This window comes from Acomys minous (genome assembly GCF_964271855.1).
Source record: "Acomys minous genome assembly, chromosome: 6".
Lineage (NCBI taxonomy): Eukaryota > Metazoa > Chordata > Mammalia > Rodentia > Muridae > Acomys > Acomys minous.
Window position 1 is genome coordinate 68,015,740 of NC_140487.1, and position 27,344 is coordinate 68,043,083.

Sequence of the window (27,344 nt, forward strand, 5' to 3'; positions counted from 1 at the left end):
AGTTCCTAGTATAACTATGGCTCCTCTGTTGACACCTGTTGTTACTTTTAGCATGTTAGAAGCCATTTTGTCTTCCGGTCTCTATTTTGATCATAAAATAAGATTAAATTCAGTTTCTCAGACTCTACCTGCCTGGGAGCTTGAACAACCTTTTACTCACAATTCAATATTTGTTGAAGCTTCTGCTTGAATGAATGATTTATGTTCTACTTAAACAAAACCACAATACCCTGCTATGTTCCTTTCTCCCAGAGTGGTTGGGAACAGAAAAGTCCCTAAGCCTATATCCTAGCCGATCAGCTTAAAATGCTTTATCTAGCTACCTGGACATTATGCTCAGAACAAAATCCATTCTTCTTGTGCTTAGCTAATCAAAATGATGTGATGCTGCCCTCCCCCTTGCCTCCCACCTGGTTGCCTGAATGTTACCTGGTTATGGTTTTTCTTATAAAAAGCCTGCCTTAGAAGCAGACAAGGGTCACGGTTAGGTTCCCGAGTCCACTGAGTCCCTGGCCATGGTCAGTCTTGGGATGTGGCGTTCTAATAAACCATCAGTAGGTCACTGAGATTGGTGCTCAAGTGGTTTGTGTGGCAATTACTGTTTGTTGTTTTTGTTTTTTTTTTGAGACAGGGTTTCCCTGTGTAGCCTTGGCTGTCCTAGACTCATTTTGTAGACCAGGCTGGCCTCGAACTAACAGTGATCTGCCTGCCTCTGCCTCCCTGAGGGCTGGGATTAAAGGCGTGCGCCACCACCATCCTTATTGTATTATGACAATTTAACCTACTAAATGAGGAATATGATAAAGAGCATAGTATATAAAAGAATTTTTCTAAATGATTAGAATTTAACTTCTTACTGTACACAAAGATACTTATTAGAGATGGAGGTTGTGGTGCACACCTTTACTTCCAGCACTCGGCAGGCAGAGGCAGGAGGACCTCTGTGAATTTGAGGCCAGCCTGGTCTACAAAGCAAGTCCGGGACAGCTAGGACTACAAGAGAAATCCTGTCTTGAAAAACCGAAAAAACCATAAAGGGGGATAACTTCCTTTCTGACCTCTTAGGAGCCCCTGGCGCCCACTACTCTCATGTATCAGCAGGCAGCATCTTACCCTCATTGCCAGCAATGTGGGTTGCTCAGGTCCCTCCCCCAGCAAAGCAGCGTGGGCGTGGCTAGGGAGAGCTATGGTCAGGCAGAGGGAAAAATATCAGTGGTGGGACCAAGAGCGAGCCTGCACCACCTCTGCTGGCACTGAAGATGTAGTGATCCTACACAAAAGATTCCCCAGGGCCCGAAGCTGGCTGGCTCCAGTACTGGTGGAGAGTCTCTTGTGTTTATGCTGCACATTTGGGGCAAGTACACTGGTTCACGTAGTTAGCTGCATCTATCTGTCATCAGAAGGAGGAAAAAAAAAAACAAAAACAAAAAAACAAAATATCTTAGACCAATGCTTTTCTGGTCAAATATATCATTTTGCCAGAAACTTAACACCTGTTGACTTGGAGGGGGGTATCAGTTTTTTTCCGTTTTATAAACTTTTGAACTGATCAAAAAAATAAAATAAAATGAAGAGGGTGCCTGTACTCAAAAGAGACTGTGGGCTGGCTACCCGTGGGCTGGTCATTGGTCCTGCAGGAGGAGATGCTGAAAACCTTTTCCCTGTTTGGGAGGTCCACTCCTGTCCTTGCTAAAACGTGGTGTTTCCAAACATATCTTCCTGAATGTCCCCTACCAGCCCTGGGCAGTGGCCTCGAGGCTTGTGAAAGGGAGGTGGAATCAGGGCTCTGCTTTGAGGGTTCCGTTCTGGCCTAGTTTTGCAAGTATCCCATGAGTCCCAGTCATGTCCTCTGGTGGAACAGCCTTTCCTGCCTTCCGTGGCTCCCACAGAGGAGAGGCCTTAAGAAGCCTATGCGGTTGGTAGAAGGCTCCCTGGTCCCTCTTCTTTGCCTCCCAGGTGTCCTCTGGACACCAGAGGGCCAGGGGGTGGACAGCAAGATCACCACACAAAGTGAAACTGGAGACACTGTCCACTTGGAGCGTGAAACAGCTTTTTACTCTGCTCAGTAATTGGCTGAGGTGTGGGCGACTCCAGTACACAAAATCTTGACACCAACACCTCAGAGGGCTCTGACCTGTCTCTGTGTCCATCTGCTTGTGCGTGGAATGAGTATAGTGAAAGTAACTTTTCTATTGAATTTTTTGCTAACTTTTCTGCTACCTCCCCAACAACTGGGCAACAAACCCTGGAGATTAAACAAAATAAAGGAGGACAGTGGTGAAGGCTTGTAATCCCAGGATTCAGTATTTGGGAGGCAGATCTCTGTTCATTCACGTTCAGCTCAGTTTTTACACACACACACACACACACACACACACACACACACACAGAGAGAGAGAGAGGGGGGAGGGGGAGGGGGAGGGGGAGGGAGAGGGAGAGGGAAGGAGAGAGAGAGAACTTTGGATATAAATGCTCCTCCCAAAATTTGATGTATTGTAGTCTTAGTCTCCAGTGCATCATGTTTAGACATAGAGTTTTGGAGAAATGATTGGATCATGACAATACTGACCTCATCAGTGGGTTAATTGAACTTGATGGGCTTTTGGAGAGTTTTTCAGAACTTTGGGAGAATGGGCCTAGTTGCTGGGAAGCAAGTTCTTGGGAACATCCTCTTGAAGGTTATGTTTATTGACAGATTCTTGCAGTGTAGCCCATCCTGGCCTTGAGCTTGTGGTCCTTTCCCTTCAGCTTCCCAATTGCTGGTGTTACAAACATGGGCTACCTCACAGTTATTTGTGTGCTTATTTTCATCATTACTACTATTATTTTGAGAGGGTCTATATAGCCTGGGCTGGCCTCAAGCGTGCAGCGATTTTGATACCTAAGCCTTCAGAGTGTGCTGGATTACACATGCGTGCCACCAAGCCTGCCTGGCACTTCCATCAACACAGATTCTGACAGTCCCTGTGAGATTGGAGGGGGGGGGGGGGAAGAGAGATAACTAGCCTCCAAAGAGAAAGAGGGAAGGAAACAGATCCCAACACAATAGGTATCCAGCTCACGCTAGGGAAAGAGCAAATACACCCTGAGGCCTTTCTCCACAGTCTACTTCATTAGCCATAGTAGCTTTGAGGACGGTCCTTGCTTGTGGTCCTTTGACAGCTAGGATCTGGAGCATCCCAGCGCACCTGGCCAGAGAGCGCGGCCCCGCCCCTTTCGGGCGGAGCCTGGGCTCTCACCAATCAGCGACGCCGGAGGAGGGCTACGGACGCCGGTGGAGCCCGCAGTTCCCGAGACCCGAGCGCTCGGAGACTCGGAGTAGCGGCGCGGGGCTGGCGGGGAGCTCTCGGGCTCCTCAGCCTCCCTCCTCTCCCCTCCCTTCGCTGTCTTCTCCGTCTCAGCCGGACCGGAACTATGTGATCCCGGAAGTTCCGGGGCCATTGCTGTGTGGGATAAACAGTAATGGCGGAGGCTGCGGCTCCCGGAACAACAGCCACAACATCAGGAGCAGGAGCGGCAGCGGCGGCGGTGGCAGCGGCCTCCCTCACCCCTATCCCCACAGTCGCTGCCCTGTCCCCGGGGGCGGGAGGAGGGGGCGGCGGCAGCGACGGCAGCGGCGGCGGCTGGACTAAACAGGTCACCTGCAGGTAGGACGTTGCGTGGCGCGGCGGAGGGCGGGGGCTGCGGGGCCGAGCAAAAGGCGGAGGCGGGCGTCGCGGGGTCCGCGTCGCAGCCGCAGCCGCCCGGATAGCATCGCTGCGTCAGCCCCCTGCAGAGGTTGGCCGCAGGATCGCTGCGGGTCTCAGGCTGCGGGCTCGGACTGCGGGGCGCTCCCGCCACCTCCCCTCTCCCGGCGGCGCTCCGGTGCGTGCGGAGAGGACCGGTGTCCCCGCTCCGGCCTCCATCGCCACAGGTTCGGGGATGCGGCGCGAGCTCGCCGCTGTGAACCGGGCTCCAACGACCCTCGGTGCGCCCTGAGATCCTCCCAGGGTCCCGGCGAGCTCGGCCGGCCCCGGGCCCTCCGCGCTGCGCTATCCGTTTGTAACGTCTTTTTCTGCTCTGCGCCGTTCACCCCCGCCCCGCCGGGAGCAGCCGCTTTTGTGTGCCTTTGTATGTAGTCGGTGGCTGGCGGTTCCGAGCTTTGTCTCCGAACCGAGCGTTCGGAGCCGGCGTTAGCCACCACCCTTGGTTTTATGAACTGTCATTATTACTGTCCCTTTGTGCGGCGCTCCTCTTTGCGAGAAAGGAGATCCGAGGAGAGAGGCTTGGTTCTGGTTTGGTAAGCGAGACGAAATTATCCGAAAAATGTACGATCAGGGGGTGGTTATACAGTACGCACGGAAGAAATTTTTCCCAACTATAAATGTTGGAGGGTATTTGTTGTTTTAACAATTGGGGGGTGGAGGGTGCTTTATTGACACAGTCCCGTGTAGTCCCGCTTGACCTATATAGTCCTGACTACCCTAGAATTTTCGGCAATCCTCTTGCCTTTGCCTGTCCCTAGTGCAGGATTGCAGGGGTGAAATGATACCACACCCGGCTATATTGATTTAGCCACCAGGAGAGACTGTAAGCTTTTCTGTCGGTTAAAAAGAAATTCAAAGAAAATACCACTTTTCACCTGACTAGGACAGTTTATAGCAAATGCAAAAGGCTATTATTATTCCTAATGCTGTTGGTATTAACCCTGAAATTGGAGAATTCCCAGCCTTTCGGTCTTTATGGTAGCACATTTTATAAGGTCAGATTAAAGCTTTCCCTTCGGTCTTTTGTTTTTTTAGGCAAGGTCCAACAGCCTTGGTTGTCCTAGAATTGCTACATAGAGCAGGCTGGCCTTGAACACTTTCTTCCAGCCTCTGCCCTCCTAGTGCTGGGATAACAAGTGTTTCCACCCAGGCTCATAAGTGAATATGTAAATACCTTGATTTTCTCCTCCCCCCCCCCCTGTGCCATCTTTCTCTAGTCTAGTCCTGAATACCCATTACCAAATAACATTACTGATTTCTTTATCATCCTGTCAGATGCCTGCACCTTCACAAAGATTTCCATACAAAATACTGTTTCAACGTTTTTTTTTAAATATTTTTTTGAGACAAAGTTTCTTTATGTAGCCTCGGCTGTCTGGGAACTAGCTCAGGTGACCAGACTCTGTCCTCAGAGATCCACCTGCCTCTCTCTGTCTCCAAGTGCTTGAATTAAAGATGGGTGCCACTACTACCCTGCTAACATTTTCCTTTTGGGGAAAAAATTATATAGTGTGTTTATGGGGTGTGTGTGGTGGTGGCCGTCATCCCCGGGCCACAGAGCACCTGTGGAGAGGTGGACTAAAAATTGCATAGTTACTGTCTTTCACTTTCATGTGGGTTCCGGGAATCAAACTCAGCAATCGTTTTATCAGCCAAGTCTTGCTGCCACTCCCTTTCCTCCCCCTTCTGAGGAGTGTGTCGGCGTGTGTGTGATGCAGACGCTAGTACAGCCCAGAATGCTTGGGACTTCACTTCTACATCTAGTGTTGAGATTATAACCGGCTCCCTCTGCTTCCCTTTTACTTTCCCCTGTTTCCTCTTTTCTAGTTCCTCTCCAGATCTTTTTCACATTTAAAAGTTTGATTTATTTACTTATTTTGAAGCAAGGTTTCTCTGTGTAGCCTTGGCTGTCCTGGTGGCTCTAACTCAGAGATGCCTCCTCCCCTAGTGCTGAGATTAAAGGTCTGCCCCACTGTGCTCATTTAAGGTCTTGATTTTTTTTTTTTTTTTGAGTCTCATTTATCATAGTGTGACCTTGACTTTAAATACAAGGGTACAAGCATGGGCCAAGCCCAGCTCCCTGAGGCTCATTGAATTTATAGGGTTTTTTTTTAGGTGTTTCCTGGAGCAGTTTGTGAACTACTACATTAACATCTAAAAAGGTTTTTTCTTTGGATGCAAAGTGCTTCTGCTTAAGCCTGGGTGCTGAATTCTGATCCCTAGCATCCTGGTAAAAGCCCCCACTGTGAGTTCCAGGGTTAGTGTAGAGCAGAAGACAATAGAGGAGGGCATCTGGCTTCCTCTACTGATCGAGCATTCGTACAGACATGCAAATTTTTCTTTTGAGTATTCTGGCTCAGGAGGTGTTCTGTTTTGTTTTTCAAGACAGGGTTTCTCTGTGTAGGCTCCGCTGTCTTGTAATCACTCTATAAACCAGGCTGGCCTCCAACTCACAGAGATTCGCCTGTCTCTTCCTCCCAAGTCCTGGGATATGTGGCAATTTATGTGCCAGTCCTGGGCTACAAAAGGAGGTTCAGTCTCAAAAAAAATTACATAGATGAGGTAAACTTTTTGAGAAAACAGTATGAAAAGCTTTAAAGGAATACAAGCTTAGGATCAGCAAAATGGCTTAGCTGTAAAAGTGTTTGCTGTGATTTCCCCAGAAGTTATTTGTCCTCCAACCTCTTCTCTACACATGCACTGTGGCAAAAATGCCAACATGTATTCACATACAACAATTTAAAAACAAAACAAGACACGAGCTGCAGGCCACTCATGGTGGCTCACACCTGTAATAGTGTTTGGGGGGTGGAGCTGTCGAAACATGAGTTCAGGGCATTTCTTAGCTGCACAGTGAGTTTGTCAGCAGCCTGGGCTATGGATAGTAACTTCCCATCCAACATCCATAAAAAGGAAAAGGCTTCAAGCTTCCATGCTTGTGTGTTTTAAAACCCCGTGCATTTTGGAGGAGGCCAGCAAGATGGTGCCTCATTGCATAGCTCTGGCTACCTAGAACGTCTACGTAAACAAGACTAGCCTTGAACTCAGTCCTAGAGGACTAGGATCAAAGAAATGCTCTTCTCCATACATAGTTTTGTTTTAGGCCAATCTAAGATTTTTTATTGTGCATACAATATTCTGCACGTAACAACTGCAGGACAGAAAGGGGCACTAGATCTCATTATAGGTGGGTGCTGGGAATTGAACTCAGGACTTTTGGAAGAACAGCAAGTGCTCTTAACCTCTGAGCCATCTCTCCGGTCCATGTTTAAGCCTATCTGAAAATTTGCAGAAGCCCTCATGGTGGCATGCAGAGCAGTCACGGTTGTACACGCCTGTTCTGGAGCTAGTCAGTAGGTTGAGACAGGATGGTGTCTTGACCAGAGCAGCCTTGGTAGCCCTGGGTGATCCTGCCTCAACAGATAGGAACCACAGGTGATTTGAGAAGCCTGGGGCATAAATGCTGACCTTGTTTTCTGTTCTAGCTGCCAATGTGATCTCTCTTAAAAGTCTTTCTCTTTTGAGGAAAGGAGTAACAACTGTGAGTCTTTGTCCCAGGCTTTGAGCTTTGAGAGAAGTAGAGTTCTGCTGTCTCATCCCTGCAGGGTTTCCTCCCCGCCCTCATAGAGTGTTAGTATACACTCCCATTGATACTGATAGAGTTAAAACGAAACTTAGTTTTTTGTTTTTCTGAGACAGGGTTTCTCTGTAGCCTTGGCTGTCCTGGACTGGCTTTGTAGACCAGGCTGGCCTTGAGCAGTGCTGGGATTAAAGGTGTGCACACCATGCCCAGCTAAACTTACTTTATATGACTCTAAGAATTTTCTGCTTTCATTTTTAAAAAGTATGATGGCGCTGGAGAGATGGCTCATGGTTAAGTGCACTTCCTTGCTGCTCCTACAGAGGAGCCAGATGTGCTTCCCCTGCCTGGTGACTAGGAACTAAGTCTAGTTCCAGAGGATCCATCGCCCCCTTCTGGCCCTTCTGGGTACTGCTGGCAGACAGTGCAGATAGACAAGCCGACAAAAACACACATACACCCAAAATAAACACAATCTTTAAAATGTAGGAACTGCTTACATGTAAGCATCTGTTCACTCATCCTATGGTTTAAAAAAAAATACACTTGCAAGTTGCTAAAGGGAAAAGACTTATTAAAATGTGCTCATCTTTCTGGGGCTACCTTGTTCAGACATTCAGCAAATAAAACATTGAGTGTGCACTAAGTTCACTGCAGAAATGTACCTTATTGTAAGTATTTTCCATGAGCTTGATATCAACACCTTTCTCTGAGAGAATGCATGTGTAGATGTCTGCGTAAGAATGCAAGTGCCCGTGGAGGCAGCAGCATCCCCCCTTTCTGAGCTGGACTTACAAGCTGTTGTGAGCTGCCCCAGGTGAGTGCTGGGAGCCACTAACTCACAGAGCCATCTCTGCACCCTGACCAAGTCTATATTCAGGCATATTCCTCTTTAAAGTCACTTGCTTAGCCGGGTGGTGGTGCACACGCCTTTAATTCCAGCATTTGAGAGGCAGAGGCAGGCAGATCTCCACGGCTTCCGGGCCAGCCTGGTCTACAGAGTGAGTCCAGGACAGCCAAAATAAAATAAAGTTATTTGCTTAGTAAAGAATGTTCGGGCTTTTAAAGTTTTATTTATGTATATGGGTATTTTGTCTGCATGTACTTCTGCACACTAAACAGGGCTCTAAAAGATTTATTTATGGGCTGGAGAGATGGCTCAGTGGTTAAGAGCATTGTCTGCTCTGCTAGAGGTGCTGAGTTCAGTTCCCAGCAACCACATGGTGGCTCACAACCATCTATGATGTGGTCTGATGCCCTCTTCTGGCCTGCAGGTGACCTCCAGATATAGAACGCATACATGTAAAATCAATAAGTCTTTATTTAAAGAGATGTATTTACTTTTAGTGTGTGTTTGCCTGACTGTATATATCTGTCCTGTAAGTATACCTGTGGCCACTGAGGCCAGAAGAGGGCTTAAGAGCCTCTGAAAACTGTTTTTGAGCTACCATATGGATGCAAGTGATGGAACCTTTGTCCCCTGCGCCCCTGCGGAGGCAGCGAGTGCTGTCTCTTAGCCACTGAGCCACCTAGCCAGCCCAAGGATGTGCTCTTTGTTTGTGTAGCTCTGGCGGGCCTGGCGCTTTCCCCCTTATAGACCCTGCTGGCCTCCCAGTCAGCGGAGGGGTTAAAGGTATAGCCCACCTCAGCCAGCCAGCATGCATGTTTGATTGCTTAATCTCACTTCTCATCAGCTACTACTGATGCTGGAATTCTCCTTGTTTTGTTTGTGCCGCCTAAGAAACAAGCGCCTCTGCTGAGAAGCTGCGCTATGCTGCCACCAACAGGCTGGCTTTCATCTCTTTAGAGCGAGCCTGTGAAATCAGTCTCTTTTTTTTTTTCCAGCGGCCTTGATCGTTGAATGAAGACAGTATTTGTTTATTGGCTTTTTTTTTGAGAAACAACCTCAACCCACTATATAGCCTTGGCTAGCCTGGAAGTCAATATGGAGAAACGACAAGATTTATTTTCATTTTTATTTTTTGTGTGTGTGCATGCGCGTGTGTGTATATCCACGTGAATGGTTGCTCACAGAGGCCAGAGGCATCCAGTGCTTTTGGAGCTGGAGTTAACAGGTAGCGGTGCAGCACCTGAGATGGGTATTGCAAATCAGCATCAAGGCCTCTCCAAGAGCAGTACACGTTCTCACCACCGAGTCATCCCTCTCTTCAGCCTCTAAGCTGTAGATTATTTGAATTGGTTTATGTGTTTCCCTGAATGTATACCTGTGCTACCTGTATGTATGCCCAATGACCATGGAAACCGGAAGAGGCTGTCAGAACAGCTGAGCCACCACAGGCACTGGAAATCAAACCTCAGTCCTCTGGAACTTAACCACTGAAGACATCTTTCCAGTTCTCAAACAGTAATTTTTTTTTTTTTTTTTTTTTTTTTTTTTTTTTTTTTGGTTTTTCGAGACAGGGTTTCTCTGTGTAGCCTTGACTGTCCTGGACTCACTTTGTAGACCAGGCTGGCCTCGAACTCACAGCGATCCGCCTGCCTCTGCCTCCCGAGTGCTGGGATTAAAGGCGTGCGCCACCACGCCCAGCTTCAAACAGTAATTTTTTTTTTCTCCTCAAGACAGAGTCTCTCTATGTAGCCTTGGCTGTCCTGGACTCACTTTGTAGACCGGGCTGGCCTCGAACTCCCAGCGATCCACCTGCCTCTGCCTTCCGAGTGCTGGGATTAAAGGTGTGTGCCACCACGTTCAGTTCAAACAGTTCAAATTTTTTTTTTCTTTTTCCTCCAAGACAGGGTTTCTCTGTGTTACAGCTCTGGCTGTCCTGGAACTTACTCTATAGTCCAGAGATCTGCCTGTCTTGGTCTCCCAGCCTCCTAAGCATGCACAACCAGTGCACAGCTGTCGCTGGATGTGGCGCACGCCTCTAATCCCAGCACTTGGGAGGCAGAGACAGGCAGATCCAGGTGAATTCAAAGCTGGCCTGGTCTACAAAGCGATTCCAGGACAGCCAAAGCTACACAGAGAAACTCTGGCCAGTCTTGAACTCAGTAATCCCCTTGTTTTAGCACCAGAGTGCTTAAGACTGTAGCAGGAGCTGGGTATGGTGGCGCACGCCTTTAATCCTAGCCCTCGGGAGGCAGAGGCAAGCTGATAGTTGTAAGTTCAAGGCTAGCCTGTTCTAGAGGCAAGCTGATAGATGTAAGTTCAAGGCTAGCCTGGTCTACAAAGTGAGTCGAGGACAGCCAAGGCTAACACAGAGAAACCCTGTCTCAAAAAAACAAAACAAACAAACAGAAAGACTAACAGGAGCCATACCTGGCTTTTGTATTTGTTTTTATCTCCCCCCTCACCTCTTTTTTAAAGAAATAGTTACCGCAGGCTCTTGCTATGTTTTGCTTGGTTGACCGAGTCCGGGCTGGCCTCGGGCTTCCCCACCCTCCCTCCCTAGTACCTAGTACTGGGTTTAAAGGCTTGTACCAACAGGCCTTTCTCACTCTCCCCCCCCCCTCTTTTTTGTTGGTTGTTTTTTTGTTTTTTGTTTTGTTTTTGTTTTTTGGGTTTTTTTTTTAGATAGAATATTGAAGTGTTGCTTAAGTAATCCTTGTAATTAAGCCTTCTAAATGTCTGGGATTACAGGTGTCACCTCTGTGTGTCAAACATTAGGGTTTTTTTCTCATTTAGTATTTTTTGAGAAGTGGATACTATATGCATCATCTATTTAGATGGCATTGTAGATTATCCTGCCTAGGCACATTTAATTCCCTTACTGGGGCTGGAGAGATGGCGCAGAGGCTAAGAGCACTGGCCGTTTTTCCAGAGGTCCTGAGTTCAATTCCCAGAAACCACATAGTGGCTCACAGCCATCTATAATGAGATCTGATGCCCTCTACTGGCGGGCAGGTGTACTTTGAGGCAGAGCACTGTATACATAATAAATAAATCTTTAAAAAAAAAATTCCCGCTGGGCGTGGTGGTGCACGCCATTAATCCCAGCACTCGGGAGGCAGAGGCAGGCGGATCGCTGTGAGTTCGAGGCCAGCCTGGTCTACAAAGTGAGTCCAGGACGGCCAAGGCTACACAGAGAAACCCTGTCTCGAGAAAAAAAAATTCCCTTACTGATAGTATGATATACCATGGCACTTAGGTACCATAGGAAATGCAAAATAGACCATGGTGTTCTCTAACATTTTTTGTTTGTTTGTTTTTGAGACAGACTTTTCTCTGTGTAGCCTTGGCTATCCTGGACTCACTTTGTAGACCAGGCTGACCTCAAACTCACAGAGACTTGTCTGCCTCTGCCTCCCTAAGTGCTGGCATTATAAAGGCAGATGCCACCACGCCTGCCTCCCTCACTAGGAATTTAAAATATCATCTGAGATATGAGGTATATAACTATACACATTAGAGCCAGGCAAGATGATACACATCTTAAATCCCAGCCTTCTGGAGGCCAAGGACAGCAAGACCCTGTCCTAAAAGAGAAAGAAAGAGTGGCCGGGCTGGAGAGATGATTTCATGTCTTCTGGTACTTGCTGCTTTTGCAAGGGAACCTGGTTTCTTTGGTTCTTTTTTTTTTTCTTCCCCCTTCTTTGCTGGAATTTGAAACCAGGGCGTCACATATGCTAGGCAAGTAATCTGCAACTCAGCTGTACTCCCAACCCTTTGTTCTAAGATAATTGCTAGTTTGTGGATATGTGTACATAAAAGTGTGGGTACCCATGGGTGAGAGGCCTCAGATCGCTGGAGCTGTAATTCCGTGCAGTTGTAAGCCATCTGACTTGAGTGCTGGGAACTGAACTCAGCTCTTCTGTAAGTGGTGTGTAGTGTGTGCTTGTACTACTGCGCTCCTCAGTGTGCCACAGTATTTGGCTGAGTGGGGTCTGGAGTGTGTTGAACATTCCCCGTACTCTCAGGCAGCTGTGGCCACTGTAAGGCCAACTATATTTACACCAGTCATCTTCTCTGGCATACCAAAAGTAACCTTCATTATCCTGTTCAGAGGGCAAGGGAATAGGATTTGGACTCTGGCCGGAGTGATGTGCAGATGGATGGAGGGGCTCTACAAGTCATGCTTTCCACTCCCTTTATCAATAGAGTAGAAACAGGTATTAGGTAGGTTTAGTAGGGTCTTTGTTTACATGTCTAGGAAATGTTGGGGTGGTGGTGCCATGTTGAATTCCAGAGAAGCCTTTTCAGCTTCAACTGATAACTTTCTTGGGCTACTTACTTAGCTCTTAGGTAGTCAAACCAATTGTAGGCCACAGCCAGGTAATATCTCCTAGCAAATGTTGAAAATCATTAAGAGTCCTTAATTGGTTTCTTCTGATTTATACTTTTTGTGGTCTAATTTTCTGTAGGCCTATTTCGTATCCTAGATAACTAATAGAATCTCCTCTTTGTTTTTGTTTTGTTTTGTTTTTTGGAGGGGGAGCAATCTTTAATTCCCAACAAGACAGTTGTATTCACCAAAAATCTTTTCTAATACACTCATATCTGAATCAGCCAATAAGATACCATCCATATAATGGTAAATTATGAATTGAGGAAATTTCTTACGAGTTATCTCCAATGGCTGTTGCACAAAATATTGACACAAGGTAGGACTGTTTAACATTCTTTGTGGTAAAATTTTAATGATACCACTATTGGGCAGCTTCTAATAAAAGTAGGTACTGAGGAAAGCAAACCTCCCTATCATGTTCATGTAAAGGAATTGTGAAAAAGTAATCCTGTAGATCAATCGCTATAATAGGCCGTTCCTGAGGTAACAAAGAAGGCAGTGGGATTTGAGACTGTAAAGTTCCCATTGGCTGAATAATTTTATTAATTACTCTGAGATCTGTTAACACCCTCCATTTTCCAGATTTCTTTTCTGTCTTTTGTTTTGTTTTTGAGACAGGGTTTCTCTGTGTAGCCTTGGCTGTCCTAGACTAGGCTTTGTAGACCAGGCTGTCCTTGAACTCACAAGGATCCACCAGCCTCTGCCTCCCAAGTGCTGGGATTACAGGTGTGTGCCACCATGCCCGGCTCAGATTTCTTTTTGATGACAAATACAGAATTTCAAAGGCTGTTGGACTCATCTATATGTTGAACATCTAGCTGTTCTTGGACTAGCTCTTCTAGTGCCTGTAATTTTTCTTTAGTCATAGACCATTGTTCAATCCAAATAGGTTGTTCAGTCAGCCACTTTATCGGAAAGGCTTTAAGTGTTTTATCAGCAGTGGTTCCCCAACATAAACTTTATTGGAAAGGCTGTAGGAGTTTTATCAGCAGTGGTTCTCCAATATAAAGTTGGCCCCTGCTGTATCTTGTTTATGGACAGTCTGTAATTGTCTTTAGTAGCCTTCTTTAATTTTTAGTTTTTAAAGATTTATTTATTATGTATACAATGTTGTCTTCATGTACAACTGCATGCCAGAAGAGGCCACCAGATCTCACTATAGATAGCTGGGAATTGAACGTAGGACCTCTGGAAAAACAGCCTGTGCTCTTAACCTCTGAGCCATCTTTACAGCCCATGATACTGCTTTTTAATAATCTTAATTTTTTTTTATCAGGACTATCACCTGTTTTCTGACTTTAATCTGAAATTGGAGAGGTGCTATTCTGAGTTTTCAATTACTGTAACAGATTCCTTCCCCAAGAGTTTCTGGCTATATTAGTTTTCCTATTTGGCCTTCTAGTACTGTACATTTTTAAGCCACCTCACATTTTGTTTTATTTGAGACAATTATCTAATCCCTAGGCACTGTGTAGATAGATACCTTTTGAAGTGGCCAAGCTGGATGCCAGGAATCTTGGGAAATTATTACTACATTTGCCCTAGTATCCAGTAACCCCTCAATCTCAATGGCATCTAACTGTAATTTTAACTTTGGCCTCTTTATCATTTATAATTTGCTAAAATACTTGTTTTTTTTTAGTATCTTCAGCACCTTTTATTTTATCTGTAGGAGCATCTTTATCTCCATTAAATGGCCTTTCTAAGTCTTCAGTAGCCCTGTTTATCTTATCAGACCTTGAATTTTCTTGTGTCTTTTAGAATAACCCTTTTTTGGTGAACAGGAAACATAAGGCTTCATGGGGCCTTGAGCATAGCTCCTTTGTCAGTTTTCCAAAATTAAAGAATTTCATTCATGGGCCACATGACCATTCCTTCCCCATCTTTTACATTTTATAGGAAAAATTTTCCCTGAATTTATTACCATCTTAAAAGAATTTATGCTCAGGAATGGTTTGTTCACCATCCTTTAGGGAATGAGCTGAGTTTTCACAGCCACAGCAGTGGGCAGGCCTGTGTTCTGATGTCTCCTGTAGTTGGTTGTCCAACTATAGCTGAATCATGAGGATTTCTATGCCTGCAGGAGTTTATTTAACCCACTCATGAAGAGGTGTAGATCTTGCCCTCGAGGGTCTAGTAACCCGTTTACTTTCAGCATTACCATTTTCAAAAGCTAGAGATGAAAATAGAATTTCTAGCATGTGAATCTTCTATAGCTTTATTTAGAGTTTTAGTTATTCTCTGCAAAAAGTCAGTAAACATTTTATTTGAACCTTTAGTTATTTTTGTAAATGATTCAGTTTGCCCCTGTTGTTCAACCTTGTCCCAAGCATTCAAGGCTATTATTCAGCACTGTTCTAGGACAGCATCATCAAGGGTAACTTGTGCTCCTAACCTTAACCTAGTAACTTATCTTTGACAATGTCAACGCCTGTAGTCCTCTTGCGCTGCTCCATACGTGAGGCCTCATCTTTCCACCATGCCAGCCACTGTAGTTGGGGGCCCCCGCTCTGGGTTGCCTGTATCAAATCTCTCCAATGTTGAAATTATTAAGTATCTGTTTGACATATGGTGAGTGTAAGCCATCACTGTTTAGTGCCTCCTTAAGCCCTTTTAAATCTTGTTCGTCTATAGGTTGCCAATCAAAAACCTGATAAGTATGTGATGTGGCTTTTCTTCATCTACTGGTGCTCATTCTTATCAAGGCTGGGAAAAATCATTGTAGGTTTGTTTGTTTGTTTTGTTGAGGAAGGGTTTCTCTGTGTAGATCTTGCTATTCTAGACTCGCTTTGTAGACCAGGCTGGCTTTGAACTCACAGTGATCCACCTGCCTCTGCCTCCTGAGTGCTGGAATTATAGGCATGCGCCACCATACCTGGCCATCGTAGGTTTGTTTTTTAACAGATATAGACCTCCTTGTAGTCTTGTTACAGAGTGGTGCTGCAGCCAGGGGTGGCTCGGTCTGGTGCTGCCTACTGTAGACCCACATGGATCTTCTGGCCACACGGCGTAGACTGTGTTTGTTGCTACAGTTGTGAAGCTGCTGGAAGACTGTAGTAGTAATGAGTTCCTTGAGAGGTGGCTTTAGTCTTCTAATGTAGTTGTTTGGTTCTTTGTCTTACAGATATTTTATGCATGGGGTTTGTAAGGAAGGAGATAACTGTCGCTACTCTCATGACCTCTCTGACAGTCCATATGGTGTAGTGTGCAAGTATTTTCAAAGAGGGTACTGTGTATATGGAGACCGCTGCAGGTAAGGATTTGTTTATACACTCCCTGGGTAAAGGTGGGTTAGAGAATGAAAATCAAAGCTGGGTGTGGTGGCGCACACCTTTAACCCCAGTACTCAGGAGGCAGGGGCAGGAGCATCTCTGTGAGTTTGAGGCTAGCCCTGGTCTACAAAGTGAGTCCATGACAGTCCGGGGGGGGGGGGGGGAGAGGGAAGGAGAGGGAGGGAGGGAGGGAGGGAGAGAGAGAGAGAGAGAGAGAGAGAGAGAGAGAGAGAGAGAGAGAGAGAGAGAGAGAGAGAGAATAAAGTGTGGAATTCCAGTAGCTTTGTACACTACAATTCCAGTAGCTTTGTACATAGTTCCCCAAATTGCTTCTGATTTGAGAAGCAGTTTTTGCTAGCAGACAAAGAAGGTTCAGCAAAAGTTACAACGTCTTTTTATGACTTGGTGTCAGAAGTTACACACCATCATTTTCACTAAAGCCACAGTGAAAGGGGAATTATTGGGCTCCACTTTTGTAGAAGAGTCTTGGATATGGTTGAAACCACTGAACTAGCTAAGACTTGTAGCACATGCAGATGGGTGGATGGAAGGACAGAAACCCCAGCACTAGGGAAGGCTTGCCAGAATCAGAACCACGGACGGCTGGGTATAGACAGACGGACACATTGCTAGTCAGCTAATGGGTTCAAATGCTTGGAAGACATCCTTACCTGTATTTGTTAGGAAACTAATCAATAAGTAAGGATGGGGTAAAAGTAAGCCCCCTCCCTCATAAAATGGATCCCTTGGCATCTGAGCCTCATAGTTCCTCTTTTGCAGTTACGGTGCCTAAGGAGGGGCTATTGTTAGGACAGCATCCTCTGATGAGCAGGCAGTTCTTTGCAGGACAGTTTCCGTGGATTGAGTCACAGTCCACAGTGACTCAGAGGGGAATGGAAATTGAGGAGAGAGAGCAGAGAGCTGTGGAGAGTAGACCATGAGACAGAATGCAGGAAAGGCGAGGTGCTCAGGACAGCTTAGAAGCATAGAAGAGTCGCTCCTTCTATCGTGTGGGTCCCGGAAATTGAGCTCAGTTCATCAGGCTTGATGGCAAGCACCTTTATCCACTGGACCATCCTGCTAGTCCTCATGGAAGATCTTTAGATAGGAAGCTACACTATATTAATACAGAATATGGGAGAAAACTTGATACTTATGTCTTCTCAGCATTAACTCACCACTTAACATAGGAAAGAATTGGGTGATTTTGTGACATCCTATTATATTAGCTGTCAGTGACTCGATTGTAGTAGGTTTAAGAATCTTCATATGCTAGATTGGCTTTTCTTTTCTTGCTTTATTGGGGGGGAGTGGGGGTTCAGAGACAGGGTTTCTCTGTGTAGCCTTGGTTGTCCTGGACTCCCTTTGTAGACCAGGCTGGCCTTGAACTGCCTGCCTCTGCCTCCCGAGTGCTGGGATTAAAGGCATGCGCCACCATGCCTGGCTTTCTTGCTTTTCTTATCCTTCCTGGTATCTATTCCATATTTTATGCAGAAGGAAATAATTGTCTCATTAGGTGGATTTGATAATCTAGGTCTTATTTATTATTTGGGAGACAGTCTTACTATATAGCTCTGGCCTACAATTTGCTATGCATACCAGGTTGGCTTTGAACACAGAGCTCTGCTTGCCTGGGATTACAGGTGTGCGCCACCACAATGGGCCTGTCTTTCACACACACTCATGTTCGTTCTATTTACTTTTGAATATATAATCTTACAATAAAGAGTTTTGGTTTTGCTTATTTGTATTTTTTTTTTAAACACAATCTCTAGCATAGGGGCAGAGACACTTCCTATGACCTGGCTTACCTAGTGCTCATTTCAAAACATTCTTCTCTCTTAGAAACGTCATTCATACTGATTTTACGATAGAGGATGCATTTCCTAGAACTTGGAAGATAGTTACTGTTAACTACCAGGTTGTGAGAAAAAAATTCATTGTTCGCCGAGCAGTGGTGGCATGCGCTTTTAATCCCAGCACTTGGGAGGCAAAAGCAGGTGGATCTGCAAAGCAAGTCCAGGACAGTCAAGGCTACACAGAGAGACCCTGTCTTAAAAAACAAACAAACAAACAAAAAAGTTAATTGTTCGAACATGTTTAGCTCTATCTTTGTTTTTTGTTTCTTCTAGTCTGCCTTTTGGAGGGGGGGTATGGAACTCAATTTGTAGCTGAAGATGGCTTCAAGTTTGTAGTAATCCACCTTATCCTTAGGCTACCAAGTGCTAGGACTATACAGGGCAACCCTTACTTATTACAATTCCTTTGAGGCAGCGTCTCAGCAAGTTTTCTAGGTTGGCCTCAAACATGGAATCTTCTTGCCTCAGTCTCCCAGATAGCTGACACTGTAGGTATGTCCCACGATCCAGTTGTGCTTGACCTTACAAAGTTTTCCTGAGTCTTGGTCTCATGCCTTGATCAGCAATATGACATCACAGTGAGGCTTCCTGGGTACAGCTTGCCTAGCATCACAAGGCCATGGGTTCAATCCCTAGCACTGCAGGGTTGAAAAGAACAAGGCCAGGTATGTTGGTATGCCTGTAACCCCAGCATTTGAGGGGCTATGGCCTGAGGACCCATGCATTTGAAGCCAGCAAGAGCTACATAAATCTTGACAGGTTCCCTGGTGCTTCCCGCTCATGTCTGTGTTCACATTGAGGTTTCAAACTTGCGGGGACAATACGTAGTCAGTCGGACAGTAACTGTTTACTTTTGCGTATGTGTCAGATATGAACACAGCAAGCCACTGAAACAGGAAGAAGTGACTGCTACAGATCTGAGTGCAAAACCATCCCTTGCTGCTTCCTCAAGTCTCTCTTCTGGAGTTGGATCACTTGCTGAAATGAATCCAGACGAAGCTGAGTCAAGAAACCCAAGCTTTCCAACTGTAGGAGCAGGTTCTGAGGACTGGGTGAATGCCATTGAGTTTGTCCCCGGGCAGCCATACTGTGGCCGTAGTAAGTATTGTGAGGACCCTGTAAAGTGCAGCCAGAGGGCTAAATGACAGGCCACTGTGACTCAGGTGTCCTGCTTCCAGTGTTTGAGCTTAACCTATTGTCAACACTTTAGATTGAATTATCTAAAATTTACAGATGAAGTAAAAGAAATTTTTGAACTACAATAAAATGAATTCATGTTTAAAAACTGGACTGTCTCCGAATGCTGTCCCCCGCCTGCCCCTGGTGGTGCTGGGTTCAAACCCTGGGCCTTGCACATGCTAGGCAGATGCTTTGCCACTCAGCAGTACACTCAGCCCACACTTCTACAGTTCAGATTCCTCAAGTACTTAAGCGTGACCTTGAACTCCTGGTTCTCCAGCTGGTGGTTCTACCCCTACTAATACTTTATAATAGTTCCTTCTAACACTGCACTTTGCTTGTAAAGAAATTCACATACAGAACTGGGCTTGGTGCCCCACACCTGTATTACCAGTTTTAGAGAAGGCTGCGGTGGGAGGATTGCTGAGTTCAAGGCCAGCCTTGAGTTACTCAGATGTTATCTAAAGGAACAGAACAGAGCGGGGCAGTGGTGGTGTGTGCATGTAATTCCATCAGTGGGTAAGCAGAGGTAGGTAGAGGGCAAGTTCTAAGCCAGCCTGGGCTGCGTAACCCTGTCTCAAAAAACCAAGGGGGAAAGGAAGTGAAAATGTTCAGTAGACTGACTTTAGGTTTCGTTAAAGTGTTTTTATTTTATTTTATTATTTTATTTTATTTTGTATTGTTGTTCTCTGTTACCTTATAGTTCATAACTACTTTATGTATTTGGACCTTTACTACCATCTTAAACATTTTCAGCTGCCCCTTCCTGCACTGAAGTACCCCCGCAGGGCTCAGTGACCAAGGAAGAGTCAGAGAAGGAGCCAGCTGCGGTGGAGACAAAGAAGCAGCTTTGCCCCTATGCTGCAGTGGGAGAGTGTCGCTATGGGGAAAACTGTGTGTATCTCCACGGAGACTCCTGTGACATGTGTGGCCTGCAGGTCCTACACCCAATGGATGCTGCCCAGAGGTCACAGCACATAAAAGTAAGTGCTCAAAGGAAGCTTGTACTAAGTATGAGGAACCAATAAGTAGTGGTGTGTTTCTTCCAGGGCTTTTTAGAGTGTTTTGTCAAAGATAGTTCCATGTAATCTGGGCATTGTGGAGGCCCAGGGCAGGAGGCTGTGAAGAGCAGTACATCCTAAAGAGTTCTGTTTCCAAAACCTCAGACTATTGGTTGTTTTGTTTTGTTTTTGTTTTTTCGAGACAGGGTTTCTTTGTGTAGCCCTGGCTGTCTTGTACTCGCTTTGTAGACCAGGCTGGCCTAAAACTCAGAGATCTGCATGCCTCTGCCTCCCGAGTCCTGGGATTAAAGGCGGTGCACCACCATGCCCTGCTAGACTCTTGGTTTTTTTCAAGGTGGGTTTTTGTTTTTGTTTGTTGTTTTGTTTTGTTTTTTCATCCTTTTTTACTAACAGTTTTTCTGAGATTTATAGTACTTACAATTCTTTTGAAATGCATATTTCATTGCTTTTTAATATATTTGTAGCATTGTATGGTCGTTACCATAATTCTAAGTTAGGTCATCTTCATCCCTTAAAGAAACCGTATGCCCACTTAGTCAGCTACTCTGCTTTCCTTGAGACCCTGGCAACAGGGCCTCTACTTTTGGCTGATTCTTTGCCTGGAATCATGTACGTGGCCTTCAGTGACTGGTTCCTCACATTCGATGATGCTTTCAAGGTTTTCCTTGTTGAAGTATGTGTTCATACTTCATTGTTGCATGCTTTGTATGTGTGTTTACATGTGGGTGTTTCCATGGAGACCAGAAGTTAACATTGGGTGTCTTCTTCCTCTTTTGTCCTCTACCTTACTCAGTGTGGAGCTCACCTAGCTGTCCATCTCCATGTTTCATTGTGAGGTTGCAGGTGCACCTGCTGTGCCTGCGTTTCACATGCTTGCTGAGAGTCCAAATCCAGGCGCCCATGCTTGTACCATAAACAGTGCACTGACCGAATAATCTTCTGAGCCCCAGTACTATGTTTTTCTATTAATTAGTAGATGGATAATTGGATTGCTTCATTGTGTACACTTTTTTGTTTTTGTGAGCATATGTCTTTATCTTGGCCTTTTAAATTTGTTTTTACATTTATTTACTTATTGTGGGGAAGGTAGCACATACGTGTAGAGGTCAAAGGACGGCCTGGGTGATAGTTCTCTCCTTCCACAATGTGGAACCCAGGGTTTGAACTCAGCTTGTTGGGCCGGGCAGCTCAGCTTGTTAGGCTGGGCAGGTGGTCTGGCCTACTAAGCCATTCATCAGGCCAGCCCTGTCTTGGATGTCTTGGTGTCTGACCTACTAAGCCATTTATAGGGCTTGGCCCTTTGGAAGTGTTGTGGCTGGGTTAGCTAGTGATTCTGCTCAGCACGCTGGGGACCTGGCTGGCTCTATGTAGTGTTGCCCTGTTTACATTGGCAGTGGCAGTGCACTGAGATTACAGATCATTGTCTGTCATTTTATGCCCACTGAGGTTACAGATCATTGTCTGTCATTTTATGCATGTTTGGGTGTTCTGGGTGTGCATGTCTGTTGACCGTGTGTGCATGCTCTGCCCACAGAGCACAGAAGAAGCTGTTAGGTCCCCTGGAACAAGCGCTATAGAGAGCTGCCTTGTGGCTTTTGAGAGCTGACCCAGGTCCTCTGAAGGACACTCAGGGCCTTTAACTGCCAAGCCATCTCTGCAGCCCTCGGCTTTCTTCTTAAGTTTATTGTTTCATGTGTGCTGACACGTACCATGGCCATCTGTAGAAGTCAGAGGGCGATTCTGAGGCGCTTGTGTGGCCTGTGCCCTTTGATAATAGCGTACGTTATTCATGCAGTCTCAGACTGGGGATGGGTAAAAAAAATAGGTGCTGAGACTTCAGAATATCACTCAGCAATAAAATTAAATGTAACCTTGGAAATAGAATGTCAGTCAAGCTGGTCTCAAAGTCATTGGATTAGCACACCACAGAACAGTGGTTTGCCCACGGGTGGAAATTTTGAAGGGAAGTGAGTGACTGTTGAGTTTGGAGTTGCGGGGGGATAGTGAGCACATGTGGATAAATGGGGCTGGAGAGGTAGCCTAGCCTTCTTGTAGAGCACATCTGGTGACTCAGCCCCCTGTAACTCCAGTCCACGCAGAGCCAACTCCTGGACTCCATTGGTACCCCATAATTTAAAAGATAAACCTTTACTATCAAATAATAGTAGTTGTACTTCTCTGAAAGTACCAGAAATTATTTAAATGAGTGAATTGTCTCAGTAGTTGTTTTTAGGTGTTTAATTTTTGAGAGACAGTGTCTCTTCGTATTACCCTGGCAGACCTGGAGCTCATTGGCCTATATCAGGTTGGCTGCACCTCAAATTTTGGGTTCTTCCTGCTTCTGCCTCCTGAATGTTGAGAGTACGCATGCTTAAGTATGAGCCACTGAAACCACCCCCTTAAAGGCATATGGAAATAATGTGTCCTGCATAATTGCCATCTAGGACATGTTCAGATTTATTTTAGTATTCATCTTTTTGTTCTTGGTTTTTATTTTTGAGACAGGGTCTCTCTACTTAGCCCTGGCTGTCCTGGAACTCACTCTGTAAACCAGGCTGGCTGCAAACTCACAGAACTCTGCCTGCCCCTGCCTCTCGGATGCTGCGGTTAAAAGCTGGCTATCTTTTATTTTTCACTTGAGACAAGGTCTCATGTAGGTAGCATGGAGCTGGCCTTCTGCCTCCACCTCCCAAACAGTATCCTGACAAGTTTGAAATGAAGGCTTTAATCCTAGTGTTTCGACTTTCCACCAAGAAACAAACAAAATGAAGTTGATAGTGGCTTTGATGGAGAATTGTAGGGATACAGGTCTATGAGGGCATGGAGAATTGGATGCTTTTTCAAATCTTTTTTTTTTTTTTTTTTTTTTTTTTGGATTTATTTATTTATTATGTATACAGTGCTCTGCCTGCATATATACCTACAGGCCAGAAGAGGGCACCAGATCTCATTACAGATGAATGTGAGCCACTATGTGGTTGCTGGGAATTGAACTCAGGACAGAAGAGCAGTCAGTGCTCTTACTTTTGAGTCTTGAAAGTTGAGTCGTTACATCCGCTGTCCTGTTCTCCCCCACCCCATCACTCCCCCCCAGTTTGACTATAATGATGTTAGTGCCACAGTGTTGGTGTGGGCCTGTGCTTATAACAAAGCCTTTTCCAGGTCAGATTGGAAACCGTCCTGGTGGGCCACTGACTGTGAGGTCTCAGGACTGCTGTGGCCTAACTGTGCCTTCTTTCCCTCCTTCTAGTCTTGCATTGAGGCCCATGAGAAGGACATGGAGCTCTCCTTTGCTGTGCAGCGCAGCAAGGACATGGTGTGTGGGATCTGCATGGAGGTAGTCTATGAGAAAGCCAACCCCAGCGAGCGCCGCTTTGGGATCCTCTCCAACTGCAACCACACCTACTGTCTCAAGTGCATTCGCAAGTGGAGAAGTGCTAAGCAATTTGAGAGCAAGATCATAAAGTGAGACTCCTCCCCAACCTTCGTTTGTGCTTTCTATTTTCGGGAAGAATTTAGTATCTTGTTCCAAGTTCCAACAGAAGGACCGCATTTAAGTGCATGTATTTTATCACAAACCTGGGTGTTCGAATTAGGATTTCTCCTTTGTACTTTAGCTAGCTGCTAGGTTAGTTGGTCTGTCTGTTTTATTTGAATGAGGAAACCCTGTGTATCAGTTAGTAAAGTCTTCATGCTTTTGAAGGAGATTGTGTTTAACGGATTAGACAGTTTAGGCTTCATGAACAAACGTATCTAGCTCTGAATGTATGTTTCCTGGCGTTTTACATTTTCCACTTTCCTATTCCATCCATTAAGCTAGTCAATAACTCACCATCCTTTAAAAACTGTTCTCATAACTGAACAAAAGCCACATAATCAAAACAGAGCAAAGTTACAAGAAATAAATTTATTTAAATGAAAGAAGGAGTCTGTGTGAAATGTCTTCTTTTGTTTTTGTTTTTTATCTAAGTCTTTTTTTTTTTTTAAACTGGCTAGCCATTGAGTTGATTTCTGAAGGCATTTGTCTTCCCTCCAAAGAAAGGATCAGCTGTGACTGTGTGGAATCCCTTTCTGAAAATGCTCACGTGCCTGTCAGTTAATCTAAGTCTCGGTGACACACCAGGGTGTGTCTTAAAGAGCGGGCACGGGGAGGGGACCGTGCATTGCAGCCTGTTCATTGTTTCCCAGGTCCTGCCCCGAATGCCGGATCACATCTAACTTTGTCATTCCAAGTGAGTACTGGGTGGAGGAGAAAGAAGAGAAGCAGAAACTCATTCAGAAATACAAGGAGGCCATGAGGTATGAGCAGCCTGGCTCGCTGCGATAGAACAGGACTGCGCTCTGTGCTACCTCCTTCCTGCCCTTTCTTTACCTTGTCACCCCATAGTGCTTGCCCAGTATGTCTCTTGCTTTTAACACCGTCCTCGGGTGTGAGCTGAGGGGCTGTTACAGTGAAGTCTCCACTCTAGCTAAAGCCTGTGGAGGGGCTTCTGCCTCACCCCAGGTCGGAAGAGTCTTAGACATTCTTGTGCTTTGAGATTGTAAAAGATTTCTCACTCGGCGTTAGTGCTGGTAATCCATGTACACTTAATTAAGCAGCGATATTTCTAGTCAGTGTGTGGTGTACAGGTTTCTAAGAGCACATCTCGGGGGTCTCTGCACAGACCCCTTGGTTCTGCCCCTATTTAAAGAAAAGCCCTGGATGATAGTCGATACAGACCTGAAGTCCACCGTGACTAAGGGTTGCGATGTTTTCCTTTCCAGCAACAAGGCGTGCAGGTATTTTGATGAAGGACGTGGGAGCTGCCCATTTGGAGGGAACTGTTTTTACAAGCATGCGTACCCTGACGGCCGTAGAGAGGAGCCACAGAAACAGAAAGTGGGACCGTCAAGCAGATACCGGGTAACTCTCACTGTTTCTTTAAAGGAGGGGAAATAGCACGGTGTCAGTTGGAACCCGCACCTTCTCGCCTAGGGGACTGATGACATCCAGGCCTGGGAGGGAGACAAGAGTAAAGGAGTCAGACCTCATAAAACCGGGATGGGTAGGAAAGGAAAGTGCTCAGAAACCCCCTATGATGTTGGCCTGTATTAGTCAAGGAGGAGGCATGGTGGTGTGGACCAAGTGAGGAGTCTGGTTCGTCATGCCCCTCTGGGCCACACGGTTCACCTTGTAAGCAACGGGATAGAAGACACTGCTTGACAGTGCCACCCCTATCACGGCCTTGTTTCTTACAGGCCCAACGAAGGAACCACTTCTGGGAGCTCATTGAGGAGAGAGAGAACAACCCCTTTGACAGCGACGAAGAGGAGGTTGTCACCTTTGAGCTGGGCGAGATGTTGCTTATGCTTTTGGCTGCAGGTGGGGACGACGAGCTGACAGACTCTGAGGACGAGTGGGACTTGTTTCACGATGAGCTGGAGGATTTTTATGACTTGGATCTATAGCAGCTTTGCGTGGCGTGTGAACTGGTCTGCGGAGCCTCAGACAGTAGCTGTCCCCTGTGCTGTGTGGCAGTGCGTGTGGCTCTCCTAGGCAGGCCTCTCAAACTCCAGGTGCTGTCGTGATCACTACCCAGGGCCTGCTCCTCTCCCCCTCACCTTTCCCCAAGAGTGTGTTGTTTTCTCTGTTTCAAAAGTTACAAAAATAAATCTTAAAGTTAGTTTTTTTTTTTTGTAACATGAATTTAACTGTCAGACAGTTAGTGTAGGTTTGTTGCGTCATCTGTTTTCAGCCAGGTTATGTTCATGGACTTTGCACACTCGTTTTGAGACCCCAGGTTCAAAGGAAAAAGCACTGGCTGTGCTTTGGGGTCCGATAGGGGCAATTGGGAAAAAAAGGGATCTAAGTTGGCAAGTTGCTCTCTGCACAAGATGTAGGAGGGTTCTCGAAGTTTCTGTGAGGTCTGCATCTTTGTGGCTTTTTATCTGTTCCCTACCCTGTATCCCCATCACATGTGCTTGTCCTGTGGTTTGGGGCTCTTGTTTAGTTGCACATAAGGAATACTACTACTGGGTAACCAGAACCAGGTACAAACGTGTGGAGGTTAAGATGAGAAAAAATCTACAAACACAGACGGATGTAGTGGCGTCCCATCCATTCAGAGTCGGCAGTTAAGTCCCAAGGGTCGTCGGAAGACTTGGCGGGTGAGCGTGAGGGAGCAGGCGGGCAGCTTCCCCTCCGTGCGTAGGTGCAGGACTCTTAGCCTTGGTGGGCAGATGTGGCTTGGTGGTTTCAGCCACATGTGGCACGTAGATCTTAAAGGACCAAGTAGTAGTTGTTAATATAGCAGGATGTAGCTCTGTCAGTCTGTACGCTAGAGAAATTGGATCAGCCACAGAGGTCAAATGACCTGCTTGTCCACTTGTCAGTACACGCTGGGTCTTGGATACACTGATGTTTTGAATGTTTTACGGTCTAACCTTTTCATTCCAGGCACTTTTTGGGAAAACCTTTGTCCTCGTTTGAGGGGGCCTGTTGTGCGTTTCAGTGTTTGTTTCTGTGGGTGTCTGCCTCGTTCCCTGGGCTTTGGTGGTAGAGAGGTAGGTTCCAAACTAAGGTATTGACTGTACCTTAGTTTGCAGTAGTGTTAAGCCCCTTTCCCACTAAAGAAAAGGGAGGGTGTGGCCACCCACAGGACAAGCAAAGGTTAAGTTGCTAGGATTCCTTGGTGGAAATTTCACCTTTGCGTTTTGTTGCTCTTTCCTGGAATAACTTGGGAGATGCTCAGCTTTGTCCCTCTGCCTTGCTTCCCTGGAACCCACCCGTCCTCTCACTTAAGAAAACGCGTCATCATTGCAGAGGACTCTGTATTTTGCAGCTGCCCTTTTGTAAGAAGCACTTTTCCCAAATAAAACAATTAAAAATAACAAAAAGCTTGGTTTTTTTTGTTTGTTTGTTTGTGTTTGACCCGTTTTCAAAACCACAGCTCTCAGAGTTATCAGTCGTTTGATTCTCAGTCGTGGAGACTGGCTTGAGAGAGGTGGGTCTCTTCAAGACGCCCAGCCAGCCTTCCTCCACAAGTTCACCGCAGTCTAGCCTGGTAACCAGTGCCTGGGCAGTGGTGGTGCATCCCATAAATCCCAGCACTGGGGAACTTGAGTGTGAAGCCAGCCTGGTTTACAGATGGGAGTTCCAGGGCAGCCAGGGCTACGCAGAGAAACCTTGTCTTGAAAAACAAAAACAAATCCAGAATCCAGTCCCTAGTAGCATAAATGAAAATACTGAGTGAGAAGTTGAGATGAGGGCTGGAGAGATGGCTCAGTGGTTAGAGTGCCCCCTGCGCTTCCAAAGGTCCTGAGATCAATTCCCAGCAACCATATGGTGGTCCACAACCATCTGTAATGTGATCTGATGCCCTCTTCTGGCCTGTAGATGTACATGCAGGCAGAACACTGTATACATAATAATAAATAAATCTTTAAAAAGAAAGAAGAAAGCAA

General features: G+C 45.9%; 1 protein-coding gene across 5 annotated transcripts; it reads left to right on the top strand.

The window, feature by feature from the left end:
• Nucleotides 1-3,238: 3,238 nt before the first annotated feature.
• On the top strand, nucleotides 3,239-26,777 carry MKRN1 (makorin ring finger protein 1). 5 transcript variants are annotated; one of them, XM_084785230.1, is made up of 8 exons: nucleotides 3,239-3,647; nucleotides 15,694-15,822; nucleotides 18,569-18,798; nucleotides 19,636-19,862; nucleotides 23,152-23,366; nucleotides 24,090-24,133; nucleotides 24,666-24,804; nucleotides 25,140-26,777. In XM_084785230.1, the coding sequence occupies exons 1-8, from the start codon at nucleotides 3,463-3,465 to the stop codon at nucleotides 25,279-25,281; spliced, it is 1,311 nt and encodes a 436-aa protein (XP_084641356.1). In that variant the 5' UTR covers nucleotides 3,239-3,462; the 3' UTR covers nucleotides 25,282-26,777. The 5 variants fall into 5 exon arrangements, with proteins under 5 accessions (XP_084641356.1, XP_084641352.1, XP_084641354.1 ...); XM_084785226.1 differs by having other exon boundaries at nucleotides 3,242-3,647; nucleotides 24,090-24,200; XM_084785228.1 differs by lacking the exon at nucleotides 3,239-3,647 and adding an exon at nucleotides 3,718-3,967 and having other exon boundaries at nucleotides 24,090-24,200.
• The last annotated feature ends 567 nt before the right edge of the window (nucleotides 26,778-27,344 follow it).

What these genes read in the sequence shown, in the direction of transcription:
- MKRN1 (XM_084785226.1), top strand. Translation starts at nt 3,463, where the DNA reads ATGGCGGAGGCTGCGGCTCCCGGAACAACAGCCACAACATCAGGAGCA. An exon ending in ACTAAACAGGTCACCTGCAG is followed by an intron (nt 3,648 to 15,693) that starts GTAGGACGTTGC and finishes TTTGTCTTACAG; the next exon opens with ATATTTTATGCATGGGGTTT. An exon ending in GTATATGGAGACCGCTGCAG is followed by an intron (nt 15,823 to 18,568) that starts GTAAGGATTTGT and finishes CGTATGTGTCAG; the next exon opens with ATATGAACACAGCAAGCCAC.